This window comes from Typopeltis vanoorti, chromosome 5, assembly GCF_054136105.1.
Source record: "Typopeltis vanoorti isolate ZY-2024b chromosome 5, IOZ_Tvanoo_1.0, whole genome shotgun sequence".
Lineage (NCBI taxonomy): Eukaryota > Metazoa > Arthropoda > Arachnida > Uropygi > Thelyphonidae > Typopeltis > Typopeltis vanoorti.
The window spans coordinates 127,367,750-127,381,154 of NC_143553.1; the positions used below are offsets into that span (position 1 = coordinate 127,367,750).

General features: G+C 34.7%; 1 protein-coding gene across 1 annotated transcript in view; it reads right to left on the bottom strand.

Moving 5' to 3' along the window:
* htt (huntingtin) overlaps positions 1-13,405 on the bottom strand; it is a 1,164,033-nt gene that overhangs the window by 368,369 nt on the left and 782,259 nt on the right. The window contains exon 37 of the mRNA XM_090393484.1: positions 8,426-8,549. Within this exon, the coding sequence (XP_090249610.1) occupies positions 8,426-8,549 (124 nt within the window). The remainder of the gene's footprint in view (positions 1-8,425; positions 8,550-13,405) is intronic.

Genomic DNA, 13,405 nt, shown 5'->3' on the forward strand with positions numbered 1-13,405 from the left:
TTGAAGGTTGGCAACCACCTGTGCAAATTTTAAGCAATCCTCAGCCACTCTGAACAGTCTTTCAGAGCTCATGCCAGTCAACTGTCTGATGTCTACCAGCCAAGATTTTCTCTGTCTTCCTTGTCCTCTTCTTCCGTTTATCTTCCCTTTTATAATCAATTGAAGTATCTTATATTTTTCATTACGAAGTAGATGACCAAGATATGCAGTTTTCCTTCTTTTTATGGTATCTAAAAGTGATTTCCCATTTGTTCCAGTACTTCTTGATTGGACGTTTTTGCTGTCCATGGGATTTTTAACATTCGTCTGTATAACCATATCTTAAAGTCTTCAAATTTTTTTTATTGATGTTGTCTTCAAAGTCCAAGTTTCTGCACCATACAGCAATACAGACCATATATATAGCATTTAACCATGCATACTCTAAGCTCTAAATTTAAATTGCAGTTACACAATGTTGATTTCATCATGAGAAAATTTTTTCTTGCCATTTCAATTCTAACTTTTATTTCCATTTCTGGATCGCATTCTTCATTTAACCAGCATCCGAGATATTTAAACTTTGCTACTCTTTCTATTTTTTTCATATTTAAAGAAAGTGCTGAATTAAGAATTGGTTTCTTGCTTATGACCATGAATTTAGTTTTGGTGATATTTATTTTTAATCCCATTTTTTCACCCTCTTCATTCACTACTTTCAGAAGATTTTGAAGATCCTGAGCATTGTCAGCCAGGAGAGCTGTGTCATCAGCATATCGGATGTTACTGATGATTTTGCCATTCACATTAATCCCTTCCTCTCTTCCTTTTAAGAATTTTTGAAATATGGCTCTTCTAAGTATACAGTATGTTAAAAAGAAGAGGTGACAGCACACATCCTTGCCTTACTCCTTGTTTGATGTTAATAGAGTCTGTAATAATGTCATCAACTTGAACAGATGCCTTTTGGTTCCAATATAAGTTTTCAATGATCCTGATGTCTTCACCAACTAATCCAATTCTTTTTAATAGTGCAATCATTTTAGTATGTTGGACTCTGTGAAATGCTTTCTCGAAGTTCAATGAAGCAAATTAATACTTCCTTGTTTTGGTCACAACGTTTTTGGAATAAGATTTGAGAACAGAAATGAGCCTCTCTCTCTCTCTCTCTCTCTCATTCCCAAACCATTTCTAAAGCCAAATTGGGTATCACTGATGGCGTCTTCACATTTTCTGTATATTCTTTTTTGAATTCTTGTAGATAGGCTTATACGTTGGTAACACATGACTATTATATTATTTAAGGAATTTACAATGTATACTGGAATATTAATTAAAAGAAACTTTAATAAATACCTCCTATATTTCAGCAATGCCACATTGCCATCTACATGGGAACATACAACAATGACACATGCACGCAGGCACTACAAAAAGCAAATGAAGCAGAAGAGAGAAAACTGCTGTTGTTCCTAGAGTCCTAAAGGTGCCCCCTAGTGGACTATATTGGGTTGTCTTGGCTGTTGGGCTGAAGTTCTTAAGATGCAAGATTCCCAAATTTGGGGCAGTCTCATGCACCTAAATTTGTTGAGGTTTGGAAAGAGTTTTTTAGAGCTGATGCTGATTCCATGAACAATCTTTCATATTTAAAATTGCCACGGTGTATTAATGTGGCTTTCTTCCAAAGTATTCTGTGACGGGTATCCAGAGCATGGTCTGCAAGTCCAGAGTGGCTGTATTGGTGAAACCAGATGTAGTCTTTGTGTTCCGAAATCCTGACATTTGCTGTCTTGCCTGTTTGGCCAAAGTAGGACAGTTTACAGCTGCAAGGGACCTGGTATACCCCAGGTAGGTCTAGGGGAAGTGGTTGGTCTTTGGTGAAGCAGATAAGGGATGCCAATTTTTTATATGGTTTGTAACAAGAAGTCAGGTCATATTTTTTTAAGATTTTGGTTAACTTTTCTGAGATGCCCCGGATATAGGGAATGGTGATAGATTTAGTGTAATCTTTGTTATGAAGGAAGGTGGGGGGGGGTTGTGGTTAACTGATTTTAATATTTTTTGGGAGGTTGTAGCCATTGGCTAAGAAAGTGTTAAGGTTGTGGTTTAGTTCAGTGGTTAGGGCATCGTTATCTGAACAGATTAATTTTGCCCTGTTATATAGTGTTTTTATAGCCCAATATTGTTGTGAGGGGGGGATTGCTGGTGAATGTATCTGCCTGTATGGGTGGGTTTTCTCTAAACAGAGAAAACCAAGAATCCATCAGGCTGGCAAGTGATTAGAGTGTCTAGGAAAGGGGGACTGTTGTTTTCCTCTTTTTCCAAGGCGAACTGGATCCTGGGGTGTTGGTTGTTTAAGTGTGTTAAGAAGGAGTGGAGTGTATCTGAGCCATATGGCCAAATAGCGAACACATCATCAACATAGCAAAACCAAACAGTGGGTTTTTGTGGGGCTGAGTTTAAGGCTTTCTCTTCAGAAAGTCTTCATAAAGAAGTTGGCCAGGGGTGGGGAGAGTGTGAACCCATGGCTGTCCCCTCTATCTGTTTGCAGAATTTTCTTTGCCAAGCAAAATAGCCTGAGTTCATTGTGAATTGAAACTGAAATCTTTTTTGAATTATTTTCAATATATCTGCATTTGCAAAATATGGCATATGATTGACTTTGATTACTAATAGAAGCTTTTTTAAAACTTGTTATAATGGCCTAATTTACTCCAGAAAGCATAAATTAACATTTTTCAATTATGCTAGCATTTTTGAGTAATGATTAAAACTATATTCACAGAAATATTTTATTTCTGTGAATATAGAAATAAAATAAAATAAAATAAATACTCATATATATGTATATACCAGTGGCACCACGTGTCCATTTCAGTTGGATGTGCTGTTGTGTGGCTTATGCAGCCCACACTACAAGATTCACGTCAATTCGACCATATGATTGCATTTTTATTGATGTATGAAAGTTTTAAGAGTGCCTAGCACATCAGTGCTCATCTTAATTGGTCCAATGCAATTAATTGTAGGATAACTTTGAATACTTTAATTTATCAATTAATTGTAACCAAATCTGTGTAGAGTGGGATACAATGTGTTTTTTTTTAAAAGATATACAGTCATCCCTCGACTTACGTCCGAGTTCCCGTTCCATCCGGCAGGACGTAAGTCGAGTCGGACATAAGTCGATATATTAAATCAACAGAGTTATAGGAAACCGTATTAAGTATACTGTCATTTTAATTTTTAAACCTCATGAAACTGTACTGTGCTTTGCTGCCACTGTAAAACAGGAGAATACTCACCAAAAATCTTGCTTTGCTTATTCCTCTTCTTTTCATCATAAATTTCTTCATAGCAAGCAAATGCATCATGTACTTTCCTTTCTACTAATAAGCAGCGCTCAACACTTGGGTCCATGTCTTCATTCTGAGACCATCGCTAACTACAGAGAACATTTCCGCAAAACTCTTCACTGTAAATTGTTTAACTACCTCTTCCTGTTTCTCATTCTTCCTCTTCTGCAATACGTTGTTCTTCCAGTTCGACAAATTCTTCGTTGGTCAACTCTTCAGGGAAACTTTCTATGAATTGAATCATGTTGTCATCATTCACTTCGAGATTCAGATTGTTTGCTAGGCCAACTACTACAAACTTCCAAAATCATGCACAAAGCATTTTAATGTCTTTTACCATATGCCACTCGTACATTGAGAATTCACTTCGTCCCAAGCCACAGCAATATTTTTAATAGCATGATAAATATTGAATATTTTCCAGAATTGCATGAGAGTCTGATCATTTCCTTCAGTAGCAGCAATGGCTTGTGAAAAACTTCCCCATAGATAATAAGCTTTAAAGATCAGGGAGCACTGAAAGAACTCCCTGATACATTGGTTGGATCAATGAAGCAGTGTTTGGAGGGAGAAACATGACCTTAAACTTCGTGAAGATCACTGCTATAAGATGTATAAGATGGATGACCTGGAGCATTATCTAGAATTAATAAAATTTTAAATTCTACATTTTCTTTGAAACAATAGCTTTTTTATTTCACTTGCATGACAGTTGATTAAGGCATTCGCAAACAATTTTTGAGTCATCCACGACTTCTTATTGCTCCGATAATGAACTGAGAGTATGCTTCCTTATATTTTTGAAGATTCGGGGATTCTTAGCGTGCCATATCACAAATGGTTTCAGTTTATATCAGCCACATCACCGGTTAACAGAATCGTAATATGGGCATTAAGAGCTTTGAAACTAGGTAAAGATTTTAGCTTTTTTTTTGTGGATGAATATCCGCTCGGGCATTTTTTTCCGAAAGAAGGATGTCTCATCCACATTTAATATTTGCTGTGGCAAATAATTTTCCTCCGTAATAATTTTATCCAATTTTCTCACAAACTCCTTGGCAGCCCACTTGCAGATTCCCATACGTTTTCACATTAAGCAGCGCAAAATGCTGTTTGAATCTCATGAACAAACCAGAAGAAGCATTGAATTCATAGTGATAATCGAGTTCTGCTTTCTCCTTCAACATGTTGAAGAGATTTATTGCCTTAGCGGTTATGGTCACTGTGCTAGGGGTATGCGCTTTTGGTTCAGATCTTCTATCCATGATGCAAGTAGCTTTTGCATATCACCGATAGGACCCTGTCATTGCTTCGTCACTACCGTCGATTTAATGGAAGCAGATCCTTTCACAGCCTCCATGATTTTATTCTTATTTTTCAAAATGGTGGTCGGCACTGTAGAATTGCGACAGTCCGAAGTCATGTGCGATCACATTGACGGGCTTATCAGCTTTATGTTGCTTTATAACTTGCAACTTCGTTTCAAGATCAATTGCTCGCCTGTTTTTCTGTGATTCTTCACTAGGTTTTTGATTGGGCGTAGAGAGCCATGTTGCACAAAATATCATGAATATTTAACGATAAATACACAAATAACCTATTCTCAAACACAAAATCAACAGAGGAACTGTTGAAGACACATGCCGATTACCGAGGGAGGTTGCCACTGCACATGGTGCATTGTCATTTCTACTTTACGCTTGCTTGCATCTTGTTCGAAGAATTTTAGAAGTATATCAAAAACATAATTCCCTTATGGGATCACGGACGTATCTTCGAAAGGACGTAACTCGAACGGACGTAAGTCGAGGGATGACTGTATTAGAAAACAATAATAAAAAAATGCTCTATTTAGTTGGTATATTTGAATTACTCAAAGGCGTAAATATGTGAACCATCATTTATAAGCCAAGAGAGAATCGGAAATGTAAAGGAAAGAATAAATATGAGTAGAAATACTTTCATTAATGGCAAACAAATTATTAATAATTAACATTTGTGATATGTGTGGCCTATAAGTTGCTGGGTAGAGCAAATAGCATGCAATTCTATAAAGTCTAGACAGGAATAAGTGAATTTATGATGGCATAATTAAAAAAAAAAAGATTTACAAGGAGAGGGAAAGATATTTGTTTGCAAAGTATAAACAACTAATCAATAATAAACAGCCACTATATACATTTCGTAGTTTAGTTAAAAACTATAAGGAGAGACTAATTGAGTGAACTAATAATGTTGATCAGGTGATTCCTTTAGGCGTGGCAGGAATACATGTGGTTTGATGGAGAAGTAAATCGTCTCATAAAATTTGTTGTGCATGCTATGTGTATTTCTCTGGTTTATATATATTTCGCACTTTGTTTTCTAAGAATTTTCTTCTGTTTATTGAGACACAGTATACATTATTATTATTATACGGACACCTCCATGGAGTCCAAAAACTCATCGCAGGAGATGCAATCTATCCATACAATCTATCATATCTCTCCTTGAACCCATTAGCAGACAAAGAACTCACAACTGACTCTGGCAACCCATTCCACTCATACACCACTCTCCAAGCAAAAAAAATCTAATCCTCACACCTCTATTAACCACACCTTTATTCAGCTTCCTGGGATGACCCCTTGTTGTGGTCCCTCTAGCCAAGTGCTGAAACATTTCCCCTGCATCTATCCTATAAAATCCTTTAAGCAACTGAAATGTTTCTATCATATCCCCTCTTTTTCTCCTATCAACCAACTTCTGCAATCCACACACACCCTCAATCTATACTCATAGGGAACATTTCACAGGTCACTCACCATCTTGGTCAATTGCCTCTGAATCTTCTCCACCCCTTCCTCATCCCCAAGAAACCCAGACTTGAGCACACAGTAATCCAGATGTGGGCATATCAAGGCTTTATAAAGAGGAATTACAACTTACTTATCTCTACTTGTTAGTGGGTCCTTCAATAGCCAAGTAATCTCATGGACTACTTTAGCAACCTTAGCAATATGTCCTCTAAACTTTAACTCTCTGTCTACCACTAGCCCCTAAATTTCTAGCTTAATCTATTTCCTGGAGTACAGTGCAATCAGTGTGATACACAGCTTGTAATCTATTTATCCCAAAATGCATAACTTTACATTTCTCAACATTAAACCGACACTGATTAACTTTTGTCCATACTAACAGCCTATTTAAATCTTCCTGCAAGCTCTCCACATAGCCTTGATTAACTATTACAATTTCTCATCATCAGCAAACAACCGAATATTTCCTTTCAGGTTTTTTCCTATATCATTTATGTACAAATTAAACCAGCAATGGTCCCAGAACTGAACCCTGGGGCACACCACTAGTCACCTGTTTTTGTCTCGATTCTGCTCCTCCATAAAGCACTTTCTGATATCTGTCCAGCAGTCATCCTCTTAACCAGTGTCATATCCATCCCCATTTGTTCTAATTTGCGTAACAGTGTTTCACGTGGACTGGAAAAAGGTACGTTTTAGCGATGAAAGCATGTTTTGTGAGTCCCATGGTCATATGTGTTAGGTGTCTTAAGCAAGAAGCATTTGATAAAGAATGCATAAAGCATTCAATGAAATTTGCAACTTCTGTCATTGTATGGGCTTGTATGACCACAGAGGGTCCAGGTAGGTTGTGTATTGTGTACAAAACAGTCAATTCTAAAGTGTACCAAGAAATTCTTGAGCACTTTATGTTACCGGCATTGGAAGATTTATGTGATGGTGATTTTTTTTCAGCAAGGTTCAGCTTCTTGTCACACTTCCAAGACCACTACCAGATGGCTCGAAGAAAAGCAAATCAAAGTAATTCCTTGGCTGACAAACTCATCAGATTTAAAGTCCATTGAGAATTTGTGTGAAATTATGAAGAAAGTCTTCAAGAAGTTGCCCAAAAAGACAAAAATTAACTTGTTTCTAGTCTGCAGACCATAAGGGCATACTTTAATAAAAAAGACTGTGAACTGCTAGTAAACAATATGCTCACCTAAGACTATTACACTTTTTTTATATAATCTTTGTCAAGTAGCTTTATTTTATCCTCCTACATGTTTCGCCAATTTTTCTATTGGCATCCTCATGGAATACAAACTAGTAAGCTAAAATGAAGGTTACAGACTAGGTTATAACTGATGGTTCTAATTCATACTTAGGAGGTATGAATTAGAACCATCAGTTATAACCTAGTCTGTAACCTTCATTTTAGCTTACTAGTTTGTATTCTCTGAGGATGCCAATAGAAAAATTGGCGAAACATGTAGGAGGATAAAATAAAGCTACTTGACAAAGATTATATAAAAAAAGTGTAATAGCCTTATGAATAATTGTCAAGAAAAAATTCAACATAATATGCTCACCTGTTTATGAATGGTCATAAAAGCTAAGGGGGATGCAACAAAGTACAAATTATCATGTTGTTTCCCTTTGACTATAATTTTTGTGCATTTATTTTCACATTATTCTAATATTTTGAACCATGTTAAAAATTATTCTAATTTTGTGAATGTTTTCAAATAACAGTTTTCTTATCATTTATATTACATTTTTATGTGTTTACATGGTTATATAATCTACAAAGTACATAGATTTAGAAGATGTTAATTCATTTTTGATAATTATTTTCTGTGCAATAAATTAGAATTGCAAATCATTCAACACATTTTCTTTCATTATTCTATTTTTATTTGGAGATGTATTAGTGACATATAAGTTTGTTACTTAAATCAAAACTTGCGAACGTATAACCTTCATTATTCCTTAAACATACTGCAATATAATTCTAGCTATTAGCAAGTCATAAATTTTAATTATGAAATTGTTATTATTATTATTTTTCCACTCAATTTTGAAATGATTATACACTGAGACTCGTGATGCAATAATGGATATTAATTAATATTTATGGATATTTTTTCTTTACCACTAAGTCTGGTAAAGAAAAGACTCTCCTCCTTCAGATCAAAAATGCCAATCATATAATATAAAAATAAATTTAGTATCCACTAGTAACTAACAGTAATTAAAAATGGAAAATATTTTGATATTTTAAAATAATACAATAAAATAATTGCTATCAACCTTATTGAATGTTATGTCTTGCACACTGGGTACAATGCCAGCCAAGGGATGGAGTTGACTGCTAGCTGATTCCCCACTCAAAATGGTATGTAGCTTTTCCAGTAATGATACCAATCTTTGATGCCTAAGAAGGTTAGAATGATATTTTAATTTATTTATTAATTTTTTTTTTTTTTGAAAAAGGACAGAAAGTCAAGGATATAAAATTATGTTATAGTTATAATATATGTATTTAGCAAGATACTGAATTAGGAACAAATCTACCAACTGACTCTACCAACTTTATCACTTGGCAGGAAGTAGTTCAAATAGTAATCATCTCTTGCACTTTATGGTTTACCTAAAATCCACAAGAATAATATTATTTTCAAATTGTCAGTTGATGGAACAAGAAGTAGAAAATAGGATCCATTTGAAAATTAGCAGCAACTCTGAAGCAATAGGTAGGGATTTACTTCTAAAATCGTTAAATCTACAATTCCCTTCCTTAAGTAATGGAGGAGGAGTGGTAAAGAAAACATGCTTCTCCTTAAGCACATTTTATGTAAGAGGAACTTATCCAACTGTTGTTATGCACTTTTCGACAAAATTAAAGATATCATGCTTGTCAACAAGACACAATCCTGTCCTTTTTTTTTACAACCTTAAGAATAAGTATACCACTATTTATAAATTATTTATGCGAATACTGTTATTGAAAAAATGCCAACAATGAGAATTGAAAACAAATTCTCACTAACATTACAGCCTTATGTCATTTCAAATTTGGGAAACTCTCATCATGAGACTGTCAATGAAATAATCAACATCCTTCCATCAGAAGTTAACAGTTGGGGTTGCTTATAGGAGGACACAGTTAGGGTTGTAGAGTAACACCATTTTGAATTTGTTTGAATTTCAAAATCGCATTTCTCTTAGTATGCTTGTGTGTGTGCGTGCGCATGCATGTGTGTATATCTCATATTTTTGTGCCTATGAAAATGCCTTGATGATGGAGGGAAAATAATGACTAATAACTAAATTAACAGTTAAATCATTATTAATCATATACCCATTTAACAAATTACTCAAGCCATTATTCTGTGTGATCAGTTGTGCTGATGGCCTCTCAAGTTTCTTCAATTTTCTTCAAATAAGATGTAGTAATTGAGTGCAATTTCCAGCCAATACGACACAATAAGTTTTCAGGATATAAACGGAAAAGATCTGTGTAAGAATGATGAATAAAATATATGGAGAAATTTATTGCTGACTTCAATTTTGCAAATATATATGGCAGGTAAAAGATTTACCTCATTTCATTAATTACCAGATGGATTAGCATCCCCCTACCTTTGTCATTAAACCCACAGAAGCTATAATTATCACAATAATATACAAAAATATTTAAAAAGAAGGAAGAATGATAGTAGACAATCATAAAAAGAACCAGTCCATGACTTCATTCATTCTATATCACAGCAAATGAACCTCCTAAAGTTGTTTCTGGAATTTGATTTTATTTTTCCCAAATTTGATCGCTAAAATGATATTCCTGGAAGGAAGATGGTTTAATGTTAAATCTGGTGTGAGACAAGGATGTACATTATCCCCTCTGTTATTCATTATCTATATGGATCACATTATGAAGGAAAGTGGTATTAAACCTGATATCAAAATTGGAGATGTTAATGTCAGCTCTTTGCTTTATGCGGATGATGTTATACTTCTAAATAAATCCGCTACAAGTCTGCAAGATTCTCTGACTAAATTGAATAGCTGTTGTAATAGATATGGTATGAAGGTCAGCAATAAAAAGACAAAGACAATGAAAATAGGCAGAATCATTGAAAATGTCAACTGTGTTGTGAATGGAGAACCTGTAGAACAAGTAAAACATTTCAGCTACTTAGGTACGATTTTTACTGAAGATGGTAAATTAAATATAGAAATAGACAACAGAATCAGCAAAGCTGGTATGGTGGGAAGTCAACTGAATAAATTCATATGGAATAAGAGAGAAATTAGTCGGAACACTAAATTAGCTGTATACAAGATAGTGTTCAAACCAGTTTTAACTTATGGATCTGAGAGCTGGGTCAGAAGTAAAACACTTGACCAAAGACTAGAGACCGCAGATATGAGAGTCCTGAGAAAGATTAGAGGCGTGAACAGATGGCATCAATGGCAATATCATATTAAAAATGAGGATATTAGGAAAGAACTTGACATTGTCAGCATCCAGGAATGCGTTAGCAGAGCTAATCTCAGGTGGTATGGTCACTTAAATAGAATGGGAGAGGAAAGATTAGCAAAACAAGTGTTCTCTGCCAGGTTGGCAGGAAAACAACCCAGAGGAAGACCAAGATATAGGTGGATTGATACGGTACAAAGTGCCTTAGACAATAGAAATATAAGATCTGATAATGTTGGAGTCTTGACAAGCAACAGACTGATTTGGAGGAAAATTGTAGATAGGAAGTTAGTAATGATGTAAATTTTTCATGTAGTACTGTCATATCCTGTACACCCCTTGAGGATACATTGCAGGAATTTGATGATGATGATGATGAATGATATTCCTAGGAAGTAAATCACCATGTGTCTGAGAGAGAGAATACAGAGAAGAATGCAAAAAAACAAAGCAATGAAAAAAAAAAAAAAACGGCTAAACAAAAGTCATGGGAAGACATTGAAAATGGTAAAGGTATAGAAGATAAATATCCGCAAGGCAGCAAAATGTTCCAGAGATTATTACAAAAAGATCATGGATGGAGAAGAGTACTATAAAAGAAATCAGACATGATAAAGGCAACATAAAAGCTGAAGATAAAGATACACCTGACATCTCTGCTAATCTGGTTGTCCAAGTGGTTAGCATATCCACTCTCCAACCAACAGGCTTTGGGCATGGATGTTTGTGATTGTTTTTAGGTAGGAGATGAATTTCATCGCCCAGTGTGAGACCACTGCCCTGTTTACTGGAGGCCTTAAGTGGCTTGAGAAAAGTTTCATGTTTAGTCTCTAAAGCAGGGTCACCAAACAATGTAAAAAAATAAATGAAAAAATACAATATATATATATATTATTATTATTATTACTATTATTACGGGCAACTCCAGGGAGTCATTAGACTCATCATTATATATATATATATATATATATATATATATATATATATATATATATATATAAATTCATAAAAATGGAAAAGAAAATTCCTTAGCTCATCCACAGTACAAATGCACTATAGGTTTATTAGAAGCTATTTTTTTTTGTGGGTGGGAGCCACATTAAAAAAAAAAAAATCTCTAATAATTATTTTGAATTATATAGATATTAATTCATAAAAATGGAAAAGAAAAATCCTTATCCCACCCCACAATACAAATGCACTATAGCTTTGTAGAAGATATTTTTTGTGGTTGGGAGCTACATTAAAAAAATCTGTAATAATTACTTGAAAAGATTACTGAATGAAACTAGAACCAATAGAATGATTTTAGAAAACAGTCAAGAGAAATGCATTCAGGGGTTCATATCAATATCATATCAAAATGAGGTAGCAAAAGCCATCACAAAATGTGGAAAGGCAACTGGAGTAGATCAAATTCAATCAGAAATGCTCAAATATGAAGGTATAAAAAGTTTTACTGTTGCTACACTTCATAATCTAGAAGTCATGGTCATGAGTTTGAATTTCCAGATGGCTGAGTAGAGCTCTCATTGTAACACGTATAAAAAATGGAAATAAAACTGAATGTCAGAATTACAAAGCAATTTTCTTATCGAGTGTTCCAGGTAAAATTTATGCAGACATACTTGAAATGAAATTATGTAAGGGAAACTTGGAGAATAAGCTGGGTTCAAGCCAAATAAAGGTTGTGAAGATCAAATTTTCACTTGAAAACAAATAATTGAGGAAGCATTAGAATATAGCAAAGATCCATATTTAAGTTTTGGATCAAGAAAAGACATATGACAAAGTGCTAAGAAAAAAAGCTGTACAAAATACTATAATTATATGTGTAGGAAATATATAGCTGAACAAAATACTACAATTATATGTGTATATCATATCAAGGAATACATGGTCTATAATTTGAGTTGTAAGGCAGCAGTTAGAATGGAAGGAGATACAGGAAAATGGTCTCTGTTGGATCAAGTGTGACAGTAGGGTACATATTATCTCCACTGCCCTTCATTACAAAAGGCTGGCCTGGTTGGCCGAGTGATTAGCATATCCACTCTCCAGCCTAAAGGCTGCGAGTTTGAATCTTGCCATGGGCATTGATGTTTGTGAAAACATCCATGCCCATGCTAGTGGTGGTGGGCAGTAGATGGCGCTGGTGTAGATGATGATGGTAGTTGCAGTTCGCTGTAGTTGGTGAGTTGATAAGTAGGTGCCCTCTCTCGATGAGTCATTGGACTCCTTGGAGGTATCACGTAATAATAAAAATAAATAAATAAATAAAAAATTATCTGTAATGGATCATGTTGAAGGCATTAGGCACAAATTTTTCTTCATTTCCTCATTGTACTTCTATTTTGAGTAACAGTCTTCCTTCTTATGTATTTTCTGTAGAGTGCAATCTACAGGTCTTCAAATCCAATGTTAATGGTATTATATGTATTTTTTACTTGCAATTACTACACTTTGCAATGAACATCAGTACACACAGGATAAATGGAAGAAAACTATAGCACAGAAGTTAGTCACTACACAAACAGTCTGAGCAACTATTTTTGGAGTCATCATCAGTATTCTCTGAATCTTAATAAGCTAAATTAATTAACCCAAAATTTGGGAGACTGTTAGCTTAAGACCACCATTAGCCCACAAGCCACAGGCTATCCATACATCACATTCTAGAGGTGCCACACTAATTAATTAGAACTAATGTTCTGTAATAAGTGGTTCTGTGCTTTGAGGATGTTCTTTTGAAATCAAGTAAAATATTAGCAACTTCATAAATTGTTGAGTTTATTTGTTCTTATTAC